This window comes from Aulonocara sp. 'chitande type north' Nkhata Bay, linkage group LG6, assembly GCF_057382095.1.
Source record: "Aulonocara sp. 'chitande type north' Nkhata Bay isolate Kocher_YH1m ecotype deep benthic linkage group LG6, A_spYH_male_GT1.1, whole genome shotgun sequence".
In the NCBI taxonomy this organism is placed as follows: domain Eukaryota; kingdom Metazoa; phylum Chordata; class Actinopteri; order Cichliformes; family Cichlidae; genus Aulonocara; species Aulonocara sp. 'chitande type north' Nkhata Bay.
This window is the reverse complement of record NC_141349.1, coordinates 29,337,842-29,357,950: the sequence shown is the minus strand read 5'-3', so window position 1 is coordinate 29,357,950 and position 20,109 is coordinate 29,337,842. Positions and strand designations below refer to the sequence as shown.

The following is a 20,109-nucleotide window of genomic DNA, read 5'->3' as shown; positions in this document are numbered from 1 at the left end:
ATTGAAAACTAAAAATAATCTGAAAGAAAAACAAACAAAAAGCCCTGAAGGCAAACTTTTCAAACCATGATTCAGAGTACAGAGTAATCCTGCTGCTGTGTAACAGACGGGAGCCTTTTTTCCAGAAGACAAAATAAATAAAATAAATCACTTAACAATTTAACTGAACCTACTAGAATCACACTCTAGACTTTATGAAAGGAAGTATTTAGATAAAGGCAGCTGCTGCAGTGACTAAACAGTGATGTTTTTGTTGTTAGTTCTGTGTGTGTGAGTGTGAGTGTGAGTGTGAGAGAGAGAGTGTGTGTGTGTGTGTAACTGACTGTGCTCAGAAATACATTTCAAAAAATTGAAACTTCCAGGAAAAATGAAGCTACAGCTGTTGCCAGACTTTTGAAAGCACTGCCTTCCACCAGCATGCACAGTGCTTTTTCTAGATCACATGACTTTTATGCTCATATAGCCGTATCCTGACCTGTTGTTCCAGCCACATGCCGTCTTTATATCATTTCTGGCGTTGTTGTCACGGTCTGGCTGGCAGACCGTGGGGATGTGGGGAAAGGAGGACCCAGGCGCGGTGCTCTATGTATAAACAGTGTGTTTATTTACAGAGTGGAACAAAAACAACAATAAATCCCCGTGTTCTCCCAGACTCCCGTGTCGTGTCTCTGCGTGAATAGTTCGTGTCTCTGTGCTCTCCGCTCCCGTGTCAGCACCCCCCGGTGCTCGCTGCTCTTCGTGCCTTCCACGCTCCTCCTGCGGGAACAATAGACGCAGCCGTCAGGACACAAATAACCGCGGGCATACACTTACACACATTAACTCAATTCAATGGGACGACTAAAGTGGAGTCTCAAGGAATGATCCCGCGTCGGTGGGAGCTCCAAGACTCTCTTAAGTAGCTCCCCCGACGAGGCCTGATCAGCAGCAGGTGTGTGGCTTCGGGTGTGGCCAGTCCCCTTGCAGGGCCACACCCTCCAGGCCTGACGCCGCCTATAAACAAGTGCTCAGCCACCCACACACACATATACACAAGCACAGGGAAGGGGGAGCAACACCAAAATACACAACAATAATAATAATAATAATATAATACATGACTGCTCAGGGATCCTGGGTCGCCCAGTCCCAGGACCCTGACAGTTGTGCTGCAAAGCTTCCCAGTTTGGAATAACAGTATGAAAAATGCTGGAATCAGGCAACGTGCTACCGCATAACGTTTTGAGATGCTGCTGGCGGAGTGTTATTTATATAGCTCGGAGCAGGACGGAGGGATGCCGGGTGGTTCGACTTTCTTGATGATAAATAAAGGAAGCTGCTGCTGTGCATGTGTGTGGGTGTATGTGTTGTAGCTCCGGGTGTCTGGTTTAAACTAAAGACTGGTGGTCCTTTGATTTGGCACCTGAGCGTTGTAGATGCTGTACAATGCTTGCTTTTTGTCAGACGCACAAACACACATGCACAGACATCAGCAAATAAAGTTCTCATATCGTTCACCAGACTGGAAACACTGCCAGCCTCGAGCTTTTTAAGTGATGCTTTTTGTTTGTGTGTGGGTTTTCCTGCGTGCACGTTTCAATGTAAGCGCAAGCAAGTTTTTTTTTTTTGTTTTTTTTGTTTTTTTTGGGGGGGGGGGGGGGGGTGCACAACATTGTGTTTTTGTGAATATAGCCTGTCAGTCTGCTTTGCCGAGTACAAACTGGCATCATTAGTGAGCCTTAGGCTGGCTGCCGCAGCACACTGGGCTGAGCACTGACAGCAAGGAAATGTGGAGTTTAAAAACTGTTATTTTTTCCATCGTATTTGTATATTTGACAAGTTTGCATCTCTGAAAACATCGTTACAGCTCAACTGACAAATCGTAGTAAGACGTAGCAGCATCTGGCAACGCACGCGCTCGTAAATGTGCACACACCCTGAATGCTGTCAGTGATAAGAGAGCATTAAGCAGCATCAATCAGACTTAAAAACAGCAAACACATTAAACAATTCCAGTTAAACAAATTCTGAGTTTTATCCACACTCACCCTCTGAAATGTTAACTACCTAAAAAGAAAACTCTTCAGAAGCCTTTTTCAGTTTCACACCTATAAAACATAATGGCGTTCGCTGTGGTGGAAATAAATGGTTTCTTGTAATTCTCCTCCGCTCTGTTGAGTTAGTTCTGAGAAACTGGTTGAATAGAAAACAGTGTGAATAAGCGCCTTGATATTGGCTACAACTTCAAAATGAGTTCATAAACTGAGCAAAGCTGTTGAATTACATTCAGTTATCTCAAATGAATAATAGGATTACATTCCCACACTATGAGAGGATTATGTGGCACTAGAACACACTGAACATGGTGTTTTTCTTTGATTGCCACATAAGAGGCTAGATTGCATTTACGTGTAGAGAATGACAAAAGGTTATTTGAGGCTAGATTGTGGATTTCAAACTAAAGGAAAAACTTAGAAAATTCCTTGCATAACTGGTAATTTGCTGTACTTCCTGTACTTTCATGCCGATATCCATGTACTTATTGGTTGGCAGAGGGTTGTGGGCCATACTACAGCCTATTTTTGTAGACACATCCTGCAAACAATTCCTGGTAATATTTACAGCAAAAACATGATGATGACTACCAAACACCTGGACACACAGCCATTAGTGTGATCTATAATATGGTATTTTTAAGACCAATACTGCTGGTATGGGTATTTGGTGAATTAATTTTTTTTAGTTGTAGTTACATATGTGCTCCTATATGCTCAGATTATCTGGTGGTATTTTTCAGGTGTGCTCCCATCACAGTAGTTGCACAGTGTCCCCTGGTGGATGAACTATGCAACATCAACACCAATAACACGTTGCTGAAGGGTGTTTCTCCCGTCTCTTAATGCTCAATTCCGATTTTTTGATCAAATCCGATTTTTTTTTGTCTGCTTGTTCAGACTACAAATAAAATGCGACAGCAACGCGCTCTAGTGTGAACGCTCAAAGCGTCCCGCTCAAAGAAGACGTCACACACAACGCGCTCTGTTTAGACCCAGAGCAAACAGTATTGCTTGACTGATGGCCCTTAATATAAAGACTTCGGACTTTACGTTTCCCAATTTTTGCTTTAAGTTATTTTGTTATTTACATAATAATGTAAATAACCTAATAATTATCCTTATTGCTGTTTTAGAGAGGAGCGGTGCTTCAAAGGATAGTTGCAGATTTCTGTCAGAATCTGCAGATTATACAGTACAAATAAAATGTTCACGTTGTCTTCCCAAGAGTTTCGCTGGATGGCCAGGAAGCGTTCACGATGTCTTCGCAGGCGCTGATAATTGGCGTCTGTCTTGTGTCAGTGACGTAAAAGACGGATTTGATGCGACATGACCGTTCAAACAGCAGTCGCTTTCTAAAACATCGGCTATGTATCGGATTCAGTACCACATACGAAAGTGACCCAAATCGGATTTGAAAATATCGGATTTGTGCCGTTCACACTGTCATACCATGATCGGATATGGGTCGCATAGGGTCAAAAAAAAATCGGATTTGGCAAGCAAAATAATTTGGATTCTTTTCTGGGAAACTGTCATGCTTTCCATCTTTATAAGTAGCCTTGCAGGAAAAAACAAAGCTGAAAAATGTGTATAAGTTTTGGTCAGTAAGCTAACAAGCATGCTCACCATAATCAGGGCTCTAGACTAACTTTTTGACATGGGCGCACCGGTACGCCTAACTTTAAAAATTTAGGCGTACCGGCACAAAAGTTAGGCGCACTCAAATTTTTCAACCGCATCGCTTAACACCGCAGTTTTACATGTGCACTTTCTTTGGGGGGGGGGGAAGTCCATACAGACAATATTAATTTCTAAATTATTAACTAACAAACTTGTGCTTAAAGTGCTTTGTCAATATTGTAGAAAATGTTAAAAACTTAATCATCATCTTGGCCTCCTCTGACGACCTGTTTGCTGCTGTCTGCTGCTGAAAGGCCGTGGGGAGAGGGGACACTTGGGCAGTGCATTTACTGCAGCATATAATGTGTTTTCTGGATACACTGTGCTTTTTCAGCATTCAAATATTGATGGCACCGTGTCAGAGCACTGGCTATGAATTTCAGACAGATCAGGCCTTAACTTAACAAAAAAGTTATCAATAGTTCTTTTCATCTTTTCTTATTACCCACAGCTACAGTACATCCACTTCTCTCAGGCCTAGGCTGCTCACTAGGGCTGAGTATCATCACTGATTTCTATAATCCATTCAATTCCGGTTCTCAAAGTCCTGATTTGATTCAATTTAGCCTCAGACAGTCAGAAATATTATAATTCTGATCATTTATCAGTACTGATACACATGAGACTTCATCAGAATTGTGAAAATCACAGCAGATGCCTTTGTGTGAAAGTAACTGAGAATAAAACACAGGAAAACATGAAGGAGATTTTCCTGGTCTGGCTTTTTATAGCAGATAACCTTAAAAATATTCTGCAATTTTGCATAATTTTAAGAAATTTAAATTTCTTCAGTATTGAACAGCAGAAATTAGGCTTTCTTGTCCGAGGTCATTTAAGTGAAAAAAGAAAAAGCGCTGTAAACAACGCTAGACTGGTGGGTAATAAGCGAATGAATAATGCAGAAAACAGATTTGAGACGGGAAACTGTTCCTGAAGTACAGAGAGAGAGAGAGCTGTGCAGGAAGTGTGATTTTTATCATGGTGGAAGCAAAACGGCAAAAGTCAGAGGGAATTCATGACGACATTGATCAAATGTGAAGCGCAGTTTGCTGCTTCTTTTGCTGCAGGCTCGGTGAATTTTGGTTGGAGAGAGGCAAAACCTGCAGCTCAGAATCAGCGCAAAAAGACGTAAACACAGCGCGGACCCGAAGAATCGCTAAGCTCCGACAGCGTGTCCGTGTTCAGGCCGTCGGGTGAGAAAGCCGAGAAAGACGAAGCTGATTCTGATGTGTTGGGTCCGCTCCGTGTTTAGGTCTTTGTGTGGAATCCGTTAATGAATTGATATCGCTTTATTCAAGCTACTCACCTCTCTCTTCCACCTGCACTTTCAACTGGACCACGGCCAATCAGAGAGGTCCCGCCCCTGACTATCTCTGATTGGTTTAGTCCACGATAGGGGCATAATGTGTGTCTGTTGTTGACCACACGGAGAGTTACAGAGATTTTTTTTTTGTTACCGGAACAGTTGGTCGCACCTGTGCGACCAAATATTTATTTTTAGTCGCACCACTGAACAATTTGGTCGCATTTGCGACCAAATTGGTCGCACTCTAGAGCCCTGATAATGCATTTATTTGTTTAACAGCGTCATTTATATCTGCTTTTTAGTGTAGATTGTTGTTGCTAAAGGCCCGCATGTTGGGTTTCTATCCTCGTGTCAGTCCTCCACTCTGATCATCTTCACTTCTGTTTGTTCAGAAACCTCGACAGGTCCCTTCTGTGTCTTTTTTCTCTATCGGCTTTGCTTCGTAGCTTTTGTCAACTTGACTGTCCTGCTGCCAGCCTTCTGTTCGTTTTTAATCTGTACTCCCACTTTGTTGTCTTTTTATTTTCGTCTCTTTGTTCTTAACTTTTATTTGCTCTGCCTTTCGGCCTCCTGTGCCTGCTGCCCTTTATTTTTGAGCCTTTGTTTTCAGGTTTTCCCCTACTTTAACCCCCATCACCATTCCTTCTGCTATTAAATATCTTTGGAATATTTAATGCTTGTGAGCTGCCTCACAGTGTTGTAGAGGGTAAAAAATATGTGTTTGCAAATTTCTTAAGACAATTACATAAAAAAAGCATGATTAGCTGAGGTCAAACAAAGTATTAAATTAAAAACCATGAGGTCTAGCTCAAAATTAATGCTGTCCATCCCACGGACTAATCTCAAATCTTGTGGCGATAGAGCCTTCTCTGTGGCAGGTCCCAAACTTTGGAATAGTCTTCCCCTAAATATTAGATCTGCACAAACACTTGATCAATTTAAATCACTACTAAAGACATTTTTATGCCCTGGCTTTTAACACACTATGACCCAAGCATTTTGGTCTTATTTTAATAGTCTTAGTTATTGTTTTAATTATTTTATTGCCCTTTCATTGTTTTATATTGTTATTATTGTTTTACATTGTTTATTTTTTCATGGCATTTTTATATTGTTAAGCACTTTGTGCAGCATTGTATGTCTGGAAATGTGCTATATAAATAAATTTGACCTTGACCTTAACCAATAAATAAATTTGCAAAATACTAGCAATCCAGGTTGCACTCTCCCTATTGCCCTATGACAGCTGGAATAGACACCAGCCCACCTGTAACTCTGAACTGGATAAGCAGAAGAAGATGGATGGATGGATGGATGATTGGTTGGATGGATGGATGGATGATGGATGGATGATTGGATGGATGGATGGATGGATGATTGGATGGATGGATGGATGATGGATGGATGATTGGATGGATGGCTTGATACCTTTTGATTAAAAAAGCTGTCTGTCTCTCTGTCCCCAGGTCTTCTCTGACGTGCCCCCATTGCCTTAAGCAGAGCAACACCTTTGATCCATTTTTATGCATCTCTCTGCCTATTCCTCTACGACAAACCAGGTAATGCATGATACATAAGGCATGAGATCCAGTCTAAAGTATATTTGTTGCTGTTTGTTTACTAATTATAACATCCAATATAACTTATTATGAGCATAGGGTAACAACTTATTTTTAAAAAAACAAACTAGTTTTTTTTTTTTTAACTTCACAAACTGCATTTTGCTTGTTCTCGGCATCTTTAATTAAACATTAGTGCAGATTTTTAGTTGTTCACTTTGGTCTCCCTGTGGTCTCTAAAGGTGTTAAGTTTTAGTGCAAGTGTTTCAAACTTTCTACAATAGTCTGGTGTGCAAGGAAAATCCCTCACAGATTGCTGTGCAGTCATGTAAAACCTTTTCTTGGCTTTTTGACAGTTGACACTGTGAACATATGAGGTTGTCACCAGATAACAGTGATATGGATAGTACCTTCTAGGCTCCATAAGTAAATAAAAACATTAGAAAAACAACACCGCAAAACATTCCAAAATGTTGCCAATTTAGATTATAGAAAAACATGCATGCATTTATACTAACATGCTCTGTACACCAAAAACAGCCATGTTCATATCAAAGTGATAAATGCTGGTCAACCGAGGTTCCTGACCACACACTTCCTGTGCTTCCATTTTTAACCCAAGAAGCTGCATGCCAGCAAGGTTCTGTGGTAAAACAGTGCGGCTCTGACGTGTGAGCGGGGAGAAAGGGAGCTAGCAATAGAGTCAGATGGGATGTTTTATTTTGACAGCAGAGATAATGGTGAAGGAATACAAGGAACAACAAAAATCGTACGAGACACCTGTTTTCTTGCCATCCAAATGAAGTAGCAGAGGCACAGCAACACAGGCAACCTCATCCACACATCACTGATAGTTTTCACCATACATACAAAATGCATTACTAGCTGTGTGGGTTCATGATTGCAAATTAATTACTTTTCATTCAGCTGAATTAACTTTAACTAGACATTAACTTGACTCTGAATAACTGATAGTTCTACTCGTGTGGAGAGGTGCTGATTTAAAGTATTTTGCCTGATTAGATCTCTTCTTAAAACTGTATGGGAAGTTTGATTAACTTTTTTCATCAGTTGTTGTGCTACAAATTAGACTTATATCATTCTCATTTGCAGATGGACCAGGGATTTATATCAAAGCTCTAATTCACATTCAAACTAAGCTTCAGTCTAATTATCCAAAATGACGTGCAGTTGAATTTAGGTTATACAGTAGTGGGTACAACACTGTAGATTTTGTCCTATGATATTCATATGCAATCTCCCTTTTTCACAAATGTTCGCCCCTACAAAAAGCATCTAAAAAGACATGAAATATGCTGGAGTCTAAGCCATCTGTTATGGGGTGAAAGGCAGCGTACACCCTGGACAGGTTGCCAGTGTATCTCAGTGTATCACAGAGAAACAGATAACCATTCACAGTCACATTCAAGGCCAGTTAACAGTAACAGGTTACATTAGGTTAAATGCATTAATATATTCCAGGCTTTGGAAGCTTTTCAGTTTGCCTTCATTTGCTACACAATGAATCTTCCTATTTTCAGGAATGCAGATGTCACTCTTCTGCATCTTCTCTGCATCCACCAAGCTAACTCCAAACTCATTTTTGCAGCTCAGGCACTCACTGTCTCGTGACAGTATGCAGCCTGTTCCTGCAGTTGCCATAGCCTAGCACACAGAGAAATTCATTCAGGTTCAGCTTGAACTTACTGCTGGCCAAACATTGACCTGACACACACACATATGCATGCACACACACAGTGGCCTCATTGCACCGTCCTGCTGCAGCAGTATCCCAGCTGAATGCTGATAAGTCTGAGACCCCCAGAGAGACAGAAGGGTCTGGCTGCCAGCATGGCATCAAGGCCTGGGTGCTGTAGATAATGCCAGTATGGCAGAGAGAATGAGAAAAGCAGAATGGGAATGTTTTCTGCCGATCACCTAACTTTACAATATTTAACCTTGAGCAGTCGTGGCATCATTGTTACCAAGCTTACTGTTATTCAATTTAAAATAGTCAAAAAAGTTCTAAACACAAATCTGTCACATGACTTCAGTCTACTGTGCAGCCATCACTGGGGCCTTTCTGTGTGAAGTCTGTAGATTCCCAAGACTTGCATTTTAGGTTAACTTACTATTCTTAAGTGGCTGTAGTTGTAGATATGAGTTTTCATTGGGTATCTGTCATATGGGTAGGCTCTAACAATACTGCTAGGCTGCACAGGTGTATAGAGTATTTGATTGGATGAAGCCTGTTTCTCATTTTGTAATTGTACAAGTGCTTGTTTCATAACCACACTGTATGTAATCACTATAATGACTGACACAAGGTGTGAAAATCATGAGTGGATAGGCAAAACAATTACAACCTGATATACTTCCTGTTACATAAGAGTAAAAGGCTGTGACAGACAGACTGGAAAAATGACTGAAGCGATACTTTGAAATACACAGGAGTAAACTAAACATCAGCAGGCTGTAGCAGGTCTCATAATGCTTTTAATGCTGTCATAAAATTAGCTTTCTTTGAATTGACTTGTAATGGTTGTTTTTTTTTTAATTATTTGGGGGGGTTTTTGTATTACAAATCTCACACACTGATCAGTTCTTATCCAACTGTATCTTGCTGTTCCAGTTATTAATTTCTAGGGGAATATCAAGTGGCACAGATATTTAATTTTTGACAAAGATACACTATCATAATGCAGGACTGCAGGTGGGAACATGAAAAACATGATGCCGTGCAAATATAAAGCTTTTGTGGCTCCACAGGTAGCTGCATGAAGTGCGATGAAACACCCCAAGTGAAATCACTGACGTCTGTATTATTTGGGGCTGGGAGTAGTTGTGAATAATGCAAGCAACAAGTTTTGCCAACAAAAATAAACAAATGAATGAAAAAAAACCCTCATTTTGCTGCAATTTGTCTTTAAATTCTGTTTTCTCCTGTTTTTTAAAAAGAAAAACAGCCAAATTCAGTAGCGCTATAGGAGTGATTGGCTCTCTTTTAAAATGTTTGCCTTGCTCTAATGTCTTAAGTTATGTAAGAACAACTGCAACAACCACTAAATGCAAAAGGAAAAATGTAAGTGCTTTGCTTTGGTGACAACCACGTTTGCTTAAAAGGTCATTTGCGAGTGGAAACCTTTTCCCGATCAATTCATACAAGTCTGTCAACGTCTATGCAGTGTGGGTGCCAGAGTAGCGGGGACATGTGGCTCCAGTCACAGAACAGACATTATAAATTGAAGTACACTTTAAGACCCACTTAATTTACGCATAGAATAGTACTACAAGCATCAATCATATGATAATAAACATATTAAAAGGGGCACCTAAATTATGTGATTAATTACAACCATAAACAGATAGTACGCTCATAGAGAAATGTGCAAAAATATCCATCTTTTATTGGAGAGGCAAAAAGAAAAGAGACTATTTGTAGTTAAACGAAGGACTGTCTTGCTGTGAGGCAACAGCACTAACCATCACACCACTGTGCTGCCTTTTTTTCATTACCATACTAACTTGATTTAACATATAGTTGTAAAAGGATATTGGGGATCAGAATGCAGCTGAAAGACCACAGTGACCTTTTTGGATGGCCTCTGACCTCCAAGGCATGTGTGTAACACTGATGCTGTCTATGTGAAGAGACCGTGCTCACAGACTTTTAACAGACGATGCACAATAGTAACACCACTATACATGTTAATGCGATAGAAATAATATTTCAAACAAGCACTTTCTGAAAAAAAAGTTCATGCTCATAGTACATGTAAGCATCTAAACTGGCAAAGCACTGCAGCAATGCTCAAGAAAATAACTATAAATATCATTTATATATCTAGCATCAAGCTTAAGAGCACTTTGAATGTTTTTGAGTTCTGTGCACTTGTTGCGGTTCGCAGGTTGTTGTTTAATCGAGACTATCAGACTCTAAACTAGAGATGGCACGATACCACTTTTTTATGTCCGATACCGATACCGATATCATAAATTTGGATATCTGCCGATACCGATATGAATCCGATATAGTGTTTTTTAATCAACAAAACTGTTTTTTAAAATATCTTGCTGCATTTTGCAAGTCTGCAAGTTCATACTCAAGTTTAAAACAACAACTACACTAAAGCTATTCTGTTATACCTGTATACAAAAAAAATATTTCATAGTTCAGCAATACTGATCAATCTAATAAACTTAAACCTACACCATCCTCCCTATTCTGGTATTTTAAAGAGTACTTAGCGTAAATATTAAGCAACCTAACTAATAGGGTTCCAACTCCCAGCAACAACAAAAAGAAATAAATAAAAAATAAGGAACCACCCCTCACGCGCCACCTCATGATGCTTAATCGACGTAATCAACCTTAATTTGATGCAGTGTGAAAAAAAATGCACAGAAATCAATTATTTTTCAAGAAATATTAAATAGATTCAACATCTTTCTTCAACAAAATTGCAGACTGCACAGATGGTACCTTCCCAAAGTAAAAAGTACTATAGCTTACTAGGGTATATATTAGACTTAATAGTCACTATATACAGTAATTGACTTCTATTCATTTTACATCAAATTAAAACTTTGGGTGTCAGATAATTATTTATTAAAAGCTAGACATTTTAAATGAGAATAAGAAAGAAAAGTATGTCTTTGTGCCCCCTTTTCCCTGTTCATGCCCTATCGGCCCCCCTGGCTAAACTTTGCTAGATCCGCCCCTGCACAGTTACCAGCGTCAGCTACGTAGAAAAAGATCCTTGAGTAGAAAGAAATATTAAATAAATTCTAACAACAGCTTATCAAGCTTAAACGTGCTGCTGCTGTTCAGCCGCTGGTTTCATCTTTCTGGTGCAAAGTGGGCCAAAAACAAACAAGAGAGACGGACTCGCGACAGAAAAGCCGATCAGCTGATCATTTAAGCAGTTTCACGATTGAAGTAGCAGCCGGAGAGCGAGAGGCAGTCGCTTGTTAAGCTTAACGTGGGAATGCTTTACAAACATTCAGAGATGGACTTACACACTTGCTTTACTTCTCTCGGGGATAACTTTGTCGGAGATGAAATGCCAGGTTGCTAGCGAAGCTCCACATGCTATCCAGACCACCGACAGGTCCCGCATGCCACAGCCGCTCTATCACGTGATGCATACTGCTCCGACTGCTAACGTTCTGAGGTGAGTTACGGCGTGTTGCAAGTTTTGTGAGGTGCTTTCGTGATATTTAATGGATCGGATTACATTTTTTATTTTTCTCCGATATCCGATCCAGTAATTTAGGTCAGTATCGGACCGATACCGATACGTAATATCGGATCGGTCCATCTCTACTCTAAACCCACAGAGAGCTAGGATGCTTCAAAAAGACGGCTTTGTAGGATGACATCTCCATTTCCGATTCGTCTCAAGTGTCATCCCACACTTCTCATCTCGTCTTGGAGTAACATACACAAAACAACTGCTCAGATACTCTGCCATCTGCTTTGTCAGCATCCCTACTGCTAACACTTTATTCACCTGAATAATGCATGAGGAGAAACAGGAAGTGGAGGTGTCAGCGATTACACTACCTTCTTTCCAAATGGGATGGCGCAACTTTACTTTCACTCCTCGCTCTGAGTTTTTCTCTTTACTCTGTAATAATCAGTAGCAAACAAACACTCAACAGCAAAGCACAGTACAAAGCCATGAAGGGATTCCTTAATGTCTTCTGTATTTTAGATTTTTCCTTATCATTTTAACCCTCTCCTGGAAATATTTTAATGATATGCAATGACAACAAAGCCTCAGCATTTATTGGGTAATTTTGTGTCATTTCATTAATGATTACCACTTCATAAGTAATTTTTAATAAGATTTTTAAGGTTGTGCAAATTTGCTCCTGTGAACATGTGTCAGAAAAAAATCTATTGATGCTTGATGGTGACACCCACACCTTAAATAAACTGTCCTTTGGTCATTTTTACATTTTGAAGGTGGTTTGGTTGCAAAGCAAAGTGGCCACATTGTACAGTAGAAGGATAAAACTATTTTTTAAAACGATTTTACCTACATCTTACATTGTGTGTTTTGGATTAGATTAGATTATGTTATGGCCCATCTAGGTGTGGCTGGACCACAACATGAGGGTGATCCATCCTTGTCAGACCCCAAGCAGCCACATCACACAATTGGTACAGTTTGATAATGATTTATTTACAATATGTTGACTCGTTAGGTTTTTTGACACCAAAAAGGAGTTGGTTATAGCTTCGGGGTGGACTTAATGCCAATCCTTACCTAATCAAAAGAATCAAACCAAATGACAACAGCTTGCTTCACTCATTAAGAAAAACAGAAGAAAACTATAATCAAACAAAAAGGCAGTCCACCCCTGCACATTCCTGTATATGGTGAACAGCATTGGGCATGTTTCCAAAGGTCTGCTGGTTGGGAAGAGCCAAGGATGAATGAATGGGAGACCATGGCGGTGTCATCATATAAGTCAGGGGTGTCGAACTCCAGGCCTTGAGGGCCGGTGTCCTGCAGGTTTTATATATGACCCTGAATCAAATGATTAGTTCATATCCAGGCCTCTGGAGAGCTTCAAGACTTAGGAGGGGTTGAGGAGGTCATTTAAACATTTAAATCAGCTGTGTTGGATCAAGGACACATCTAAAACCTGCAGGACACCAGCCCTCGAGGCCTGGAGTTCAAAACCTGTGACATATGTCATTTCCAACTCATTAGCCAATCCGTATGGTCCGTCCTCTGGATCCACCAATCACGGAGAGGCACCTGCATACTGGGATTTTCATATTAGACAACAATACAACAGCAGTCGTAACAATTACATTAGATTAGAGTCGCCTTTAATGTCTCCTTTGGGAGAAATGTATATTTGATAAATGACAGAAACACAACATGTAAGGTAGCACACATACCAACACACAGTCAAGCTGCACTTTTTACCATTTAGTAATTGATCATGACACTAAAAACACTTTATACCTTTACTCTTTATAAAGGATGCAATTTATATCATCAGTGATTTTCAGCGATTTTCCATCTCTGCTTTTCGAGTATCTCCTGGAGAGAAGATGGAGAAGAATGCTAATTATTCCAGGCATTTTAATTGAGTTTTGAATTTGTGATCTGAGCTTTGCAGAAAGGTTACCAAACCAAGTGCCAAAACGGCATTAACATGGACCATGGACCTTAAGCATTCTTAAAAAATACAAGCGCTGACTGTTTCATGAGCATACTGGATTCATCATGCTCCACATGATAAATACACGTGTTGCTTGAACTTCTTAACTTAGGTCTTAACTTCTTCAGATGTCACTAGAAAAAAAAGTCTTTGTAATCAGGTAATGAATTAATTAATGATGAATAGGGATTATTGAGAGCAAAGATATAGATAAGTAGAGAGGGTAGACCCAGTAGCCTATCAGGGCTTTTCTTCCTACTCATCCATCAGTTTTCTCAGTTTTTGGATCAGACTGACTCCTGTTTTTTGTTTTTTTTCTTTTTGTCCCAATCCACCCCAAACCCACCCCGCAATCATTTTCACTCCTTGATTCTTCCCAGAAAGTGTTCATATTGCTGTGACATGTCCCAGCATACAGCCGCTTCCTGAGGGACCTGCAGGGGTTTTGCTCAGCTTGCCCAGTCATGCATAAATCTGGACAAACACTAGGGAGAGATGAAACCCTTCGGAGGTGAAATCTGACGAGTTAAATCATAGGAGATATTAAATGAGATGCAGACAAAGTGATGTTTTATGCTCATGAAATTAGATTTGATATAACAGTGTCAGAGGAAATCTTTTCCCTGAACTGATTAGATATTAAACAGCTCAACGGTTTTATTTTGCTGTTTGATACCTGGAGTTCATGAAGACCCAGCTATCCCCGAAAGCGTCTCTTTAACAAACCAATGTGTTTTTGTTGCCCCTGGCATTTTTGAATGCTGCACAGTTGGATTAGTCAGTTTCCAGTTAAGATTTATATGTACGTGTCTTTACTCACACTATGTAAGAAAGACGTGTGTGTATCTGCATACAAATATATTGTATAAATAACTCAGCATGCCAGAGTTTAAAATATGTAACAATGTAAACAAAAATGCAGAATAACTTACTGCTGTGTTCATGAGCATGTATTGATCTTTCCCAGTGTGCTCTACCATTTCTTGCCTTACAGAAAAACACACTCACACCCTTTATTCCTCTTTTTATCTCATAGGCCAATGTGTGTGACGTTGGTGTTCAACACAAAGGGTCAGAGGCATCTGCGAGTGGGGCTGGCTGTACCGCTGTTTGGCTCCCTGTCCAGTCTGAGAGCTTTGGTAGCAGCGGAGGGCAACATCTCTCCTGACCAGGTACTCACACAGTGTGCAGAGTGTACAGAAGAAGTTGATTACACTGATCATGACCATGTTGCATTGCGGCCCCTTGAGAGTTCCCAATGACTAAATAATAAATAATAAGTCTCCTTCTCTACCCAAGCTGAGAAAAAAACAAAAAAAAAAGAAAGATAACCTGTACTGGACCCACTTTTGAGACTTTTAGCTGCTATTGTATTCATATTGTACAGATTATTAGGTTGCTTAAAAATATCTTTAAGTGATTGTGATCAGTTCCGAGGTGAATCCAAGAACTCAGTGAGAGGAACAAAAAGCAAGGTTTTATTTTAAAAAAAGGATTGCAACGGTTCTCAGAAAGTTCAAAGGAAGTAACAAAGAAAAAAAACTAAGCCAAATGTGATAACGTAGGCACTGGGTATACAACAATACACACAGGAACACAGAAAAATAAACTCACAAGGTAAACAGACAAAGGACAAACGGGGCACACAATTACAAAGGAGGGAAAAGAGTAGAAAGTAAAACTAGAACATGCCTCTTTTTTATTTCCCAAGTTGCAAATATTTAATTTTTGTCTTTGACTCCTGTCCACGTGTCTTAGTCCCTCCCACCAGACACGTGAGCGGATGAGGTCAGAAAGACACACAAAGACAGTGGAGTCAAAGCAGCATTTCTAAAATCTTATATCCTGTTCTAAGAACTCTCATTTGAACATTTAATGCTGAATTTAATGTCAATTAAATGTGTTGTTCGCTGCAACTGCTTCATAATTTATTTTTTAATTATTAGCTCAACTACTGCTGTATTTTATAATTTCAAAAGTCACAGTGCTAATGACGTTTTTTAATATTTAAGACAAGTTTTAAATTCACATCATGGCACACCGTAACAATACATTATACCTTAATCAAACAGAAAGAGTGAGAGAATGTTTGATCATTTCAGCTAACTGAAACAGTGTATGCCTGCCATGGATGAGTTCTTTAAAGAGTCCTCCTTCTGCCATGGATTGATTATTCAACCTATCTGTCACATTTCTTTTACATTGTAGGTAGAAATAGGTAGAAATACTTCCTCCCCCAGCAAGCCTTCCCTGTCCTCTGTTGCCCTTTTCCAAAAATAGGAAGTTTGTGGCGTCCATGGCCTCAAATGTGGGGAAGATGCTCTGCTTTTGTTTTAATAACATGTATGATTAGTAATATCCCCCAAATAATTTTGTAGCAACGTTTTGTGTTGTTTAGTGAACAACACAAACACAAAACAGGATGTTTTGTGTTTTGCTTCTAATCATAGGGTTAATGAGTAAAATAGTAAGCAGAAGCCATTTCTCTAGCTGAGTGCATCTGTACGCTTGACTAAATGCACACACTTCCAGCTGAATGTCACCAATAGGTAAAAATGTCAAAGGAAAAGTTCCAGAGGTGTGTGTTCATCAGTCATTGCCCTGTCCTGAAACAGATGATGAATGTTGTTGGCTTTGCTGAAGCTGGGTCCGTAGCAGCAAGCGAGCAGCACACACTCAAACAGTCCTCATCAAGACAGAAGTGAAATGCAATACACTCACATTGTGTACTATTTGTCAGCTTGTTGGTTGATTTTGTAAGTGCGGTTGCACCACAAGATACTGGAGATGGGTGTGGTCTGACCAATCCATACCGAGTGGAGAGTTCCGTTTATTGTATTTCTAATGTGTATGTATCCAAGTATGAGTTATCTTAACTGTTGCACAAATATATTTTCATATATTTTTTTATTGGTGCGGTTTGGTGTACATCAACCTTTATACACTAGAACTTACACAATAAGCCCATCAAGCTATACAAAAGAATTGCAGACAAAGGGCAGAACAGCTGAACTATAACAGATGAAGACAAAGTAAATACAAAATGAAATAAAATAAAGTAAAATTGTAACACTGTGATCATTTCTGTGGTTTTGACAAAAAGAAATTTAAAGACAGATGGATTCCCATTCAGAGGGGATTCAAAGTGCTTAGATTAACATGCAGGCAATTATTCCCTCTTTTTTTGTCCAGTGCAGCTGCCTCCATTTGGAGGATTATTCCCTGTAATATGGCTCAGTGTCAGTCCCATCCATGCAATTAAACTTGTTAGACATCATGAGAAAATATACAATGTACACTGTGCAAGACAGACATGGGAAGGATGAAGCCAGAAAGACGCTCCATATCTAAAGTTTGCTTTCCAAAAAGAAAAAAAGTACCATTAATATGAGTTAAACATGAAAGTGCTGTTTGTTTTTTAGCAGCGAGTGCCTCGTTTACTTTGTGTGAGACACTGACAAGAAACTGAATCAGATGCACTCCTCTTTAATAGCAGTGGGATGGTTGAGGACATTTAGTTGAGCTGGATTCAACAGATCGAGTAATTAGCCCCTATCCTTAGTCTTTTTTCTTGTAAAACTGAAAAGTGCTTTTTAAAAATGCTTCTGGTGAAGTATAAATTTCACATTATGGCTTCAGCTTAGTCCTTTTTTGAGGGTGTCTTCTTCACCTCATTCTGGCGCGCTGAGCAGTAATGACACTCTTCACCGGCCCTTGATGGTGTAGGGCAGCAAAACTCCCACTAGTTCTTGTTAGTAGTCCAACAGCTTTTAGGGATTGAAAAAGCCAATAATACTTCAGAAACACACTTCACACAGTAAAGATTTTGCTTCATTAAAAATCTGTGTTGTCTTCTGTGTTAGCTATGTGAAAGCCTGGTGACTGAATGGCAGATCAGATAAACATATACAGATTATTGTAGGGCTGACACATAGAGGAAGCCAAACATTTACACCTACAGGTAATGCATGGGGTTAGGTAATTCACCACTTAACCTAACCCCATGCATCTCTTTGGACTGTGGAAGCTGGAGTACCCGAAGAGAGTCAATACAGGAAAACATGGAAACTCCACACAGAAAGGCACCCCTTTGGATTCAAACCCAGGACCTTCTTGTTGTGAGGTTACATTTCTAACCACTGCACTGCCACCTGGAATAACATGGGAAAAAATACACAGGCATCCACACCAAAGTATCGGCAGGTGCTGGGCTGAGAATAAATCGACACACACATCACTCACTGCATCACAGCAGCTGTACGATTTCAAGGACTGCTTTGAGCTGTGCATCACTGAGTATTTGTTATGCTTTTTGCATCGCGCAACAGAGGCGCCTCTTTGGTGTTTGCCTGTATTTGATGACTGTGGAGTGACATGTTGTCAACAGAAATTCTCCTATTGAAGCAGTTATTCATCTGTCAGGTATATGATCATCGCAATATTTTGATTTTGATTGGACATCATCTTGCCATGTCATGTGATCACGTGATTTAAGATAGCACTGCTCTGTGCGGAAAAATGTACAGTTACCATGATGCCACAAAGACGTGAAACTGGTGTTTTACGGTGTTTTTAAATGTTGAATAAACACAAATAAAATAAAAATGATTTATATTAAAAAGCAATAACAACTCTGTTGGTTCATAAATTATTTCACAGGATCATCAGTCTTTTGTGGGGTTTTTTAACATGTTGTTTGTTGGGACTAAATTAAAAAAAGAAAAAGTGTACATATTTAACTGAGTACTGTATTTAGACTTCAGGCACTTCATCATCATCATTTTGCTCTGTCAGCAGTAAGTGTCATGACACTCTTTACTGCATGCATGGTTAGATACGAGCAAAAGGACATAGAAAATCTCACATGTTAAAGGTTCTTGGCAGGAGTCAAGCTAATTAAGCTACAATCATGTGGCTCATCCAACCACAACTAACTATCCAGTTTGTACTTCAGTGATTAAATCCATAAAACAGTCACAAAGGTGAGTTGCAGTGTCATTCAAGCTCCTGAACATTGAACTAGGAAATACACATCGCTGAAAACACATTTTACTAATTATAGCCCCTTTGCAGATGCTTGTATCGTCACGGTTTGTCCTGATGTTTTAGTCACAAAGTGTAATCTCTCTCTGTACCTGATCAGCAGTGTTACTCAGTGTGTGTGTTTATTCCTTTATTTTCAGGTCCGAAACATTCTTGCAGGAAACCGAAAGAAACGAGCTGTGCAAGCACTGCATGAGGCACGTTTGTAGAAACAAACATGGGTAATCTTTCTCTCTCGTGCCGTCTCTCTAGGTCATCCTGGTGGAGTTGTATTCCACGGGGTTCCAGCGTTCCTTCTCAGATGAAGACGACCTGACTGCAATTGCTGATAGCGATGTTGTCTATGCCTTCCAGGCTCCTTCACTCTCCAGTCGTGGAGGCTCCGCACAACACTCAGGTAACCATGGCAACAGGCTGTCCATCAAAGGCGCTGCAGACACTGACTTCCCACACTCGTTTGGCAATTTATCTTTTTTTCTTCATTTCCAATTTTCTTTTTGTCAGCCTCCCTCGGTCCTTTTGATTAACTTTTATTCACACTAATTCGCACTTACACTTGTAACCGTTTTTCACTTCCATCGAGTCCTCATGTTTCATTAACCACCGTGTTTTTCAAAAGCTGAAACTTTACTGTGTTGAGGAGAGGGTCACTGTCCGCAGGGTGTTTTGTATTCTTCCTTTCATTCTGTTTCTCTATGCATGATAGCACCTAAACAAATGAAATTACATGTCACGTCTGAACGGCAACATAATTCAAATAGAAACTTTGAGTTTTGTCGTATCTTTTTGTTCGCACATAAATTAAATTATTGTACCTAGGATGTTGAGTGTCGCAGATCATGGCAAGAACAAATTCTCTCTTGTCATTTAAGGTAACACTTAAGAGAGGGGCTTTTTATATTCTTGATCACCCATTCTTGCTTGCAGTCTCGGTCGTTGTGTCCTTGGGCAAGACACTTCACCTACCGCCTACTGGTGATGGCCAGAGGGGCCGATGGCACGATATGGCAGCCTCGCTTCTGTCAGTCTGCCCCAGGGCAGCTGTGGCTACAATTGTAGCTTGCCTCCACCAGTGTGTGAATGAATAGTGGAATTGTAAAGTGCTTTGAGGTTCTCGAAAAGCGCTATATAAATGCAATCCATTATTTTTTTTTTTTTTTTTTTTTTTTTTTTTTTTTTCCTTCCAAGAAAGGCTAAAAAATATAAGCAGTCTCCTCAAGGAATGTCTCTGTCTCATAAAGGAGTTGCAGGTAGAAAGCTGAGTCAGAGATTACTCATCTCCTAAAACTCGTTTCATCGA

The 20,109-nt window shown here is 39.9% G+C and overlaps 1 protein-coding gene across 1 annotated transcript in view; it reads left to right on the top strand.

Annotated features, from left to right (window-relative positions):
- The window catches only part of usp43a (ubiquitin specific peptidase 43a), a 131,443-nt gene that overhangs the window by 50,468 nt on the left and 60,866 nt on the right, over positions 1-20,109 (top strand). The window contains exons 4-6 of the mRNA XM_086296175.1: positions 6,489-6,581; positions 14,803-14,938; positions 19,062-19,206. Of these exons, the coding sequence (XP_086152301.1) occupies positions 6,489-6,581; positions 14,803-14,938; positions 19,062-19,206 (374 nt within the window). The remainder of the gene's footprint in view (positions 1-6,488; positions 6,582-14,802; positions 14,939-19,061; positions 19,207-20,109) is intronic.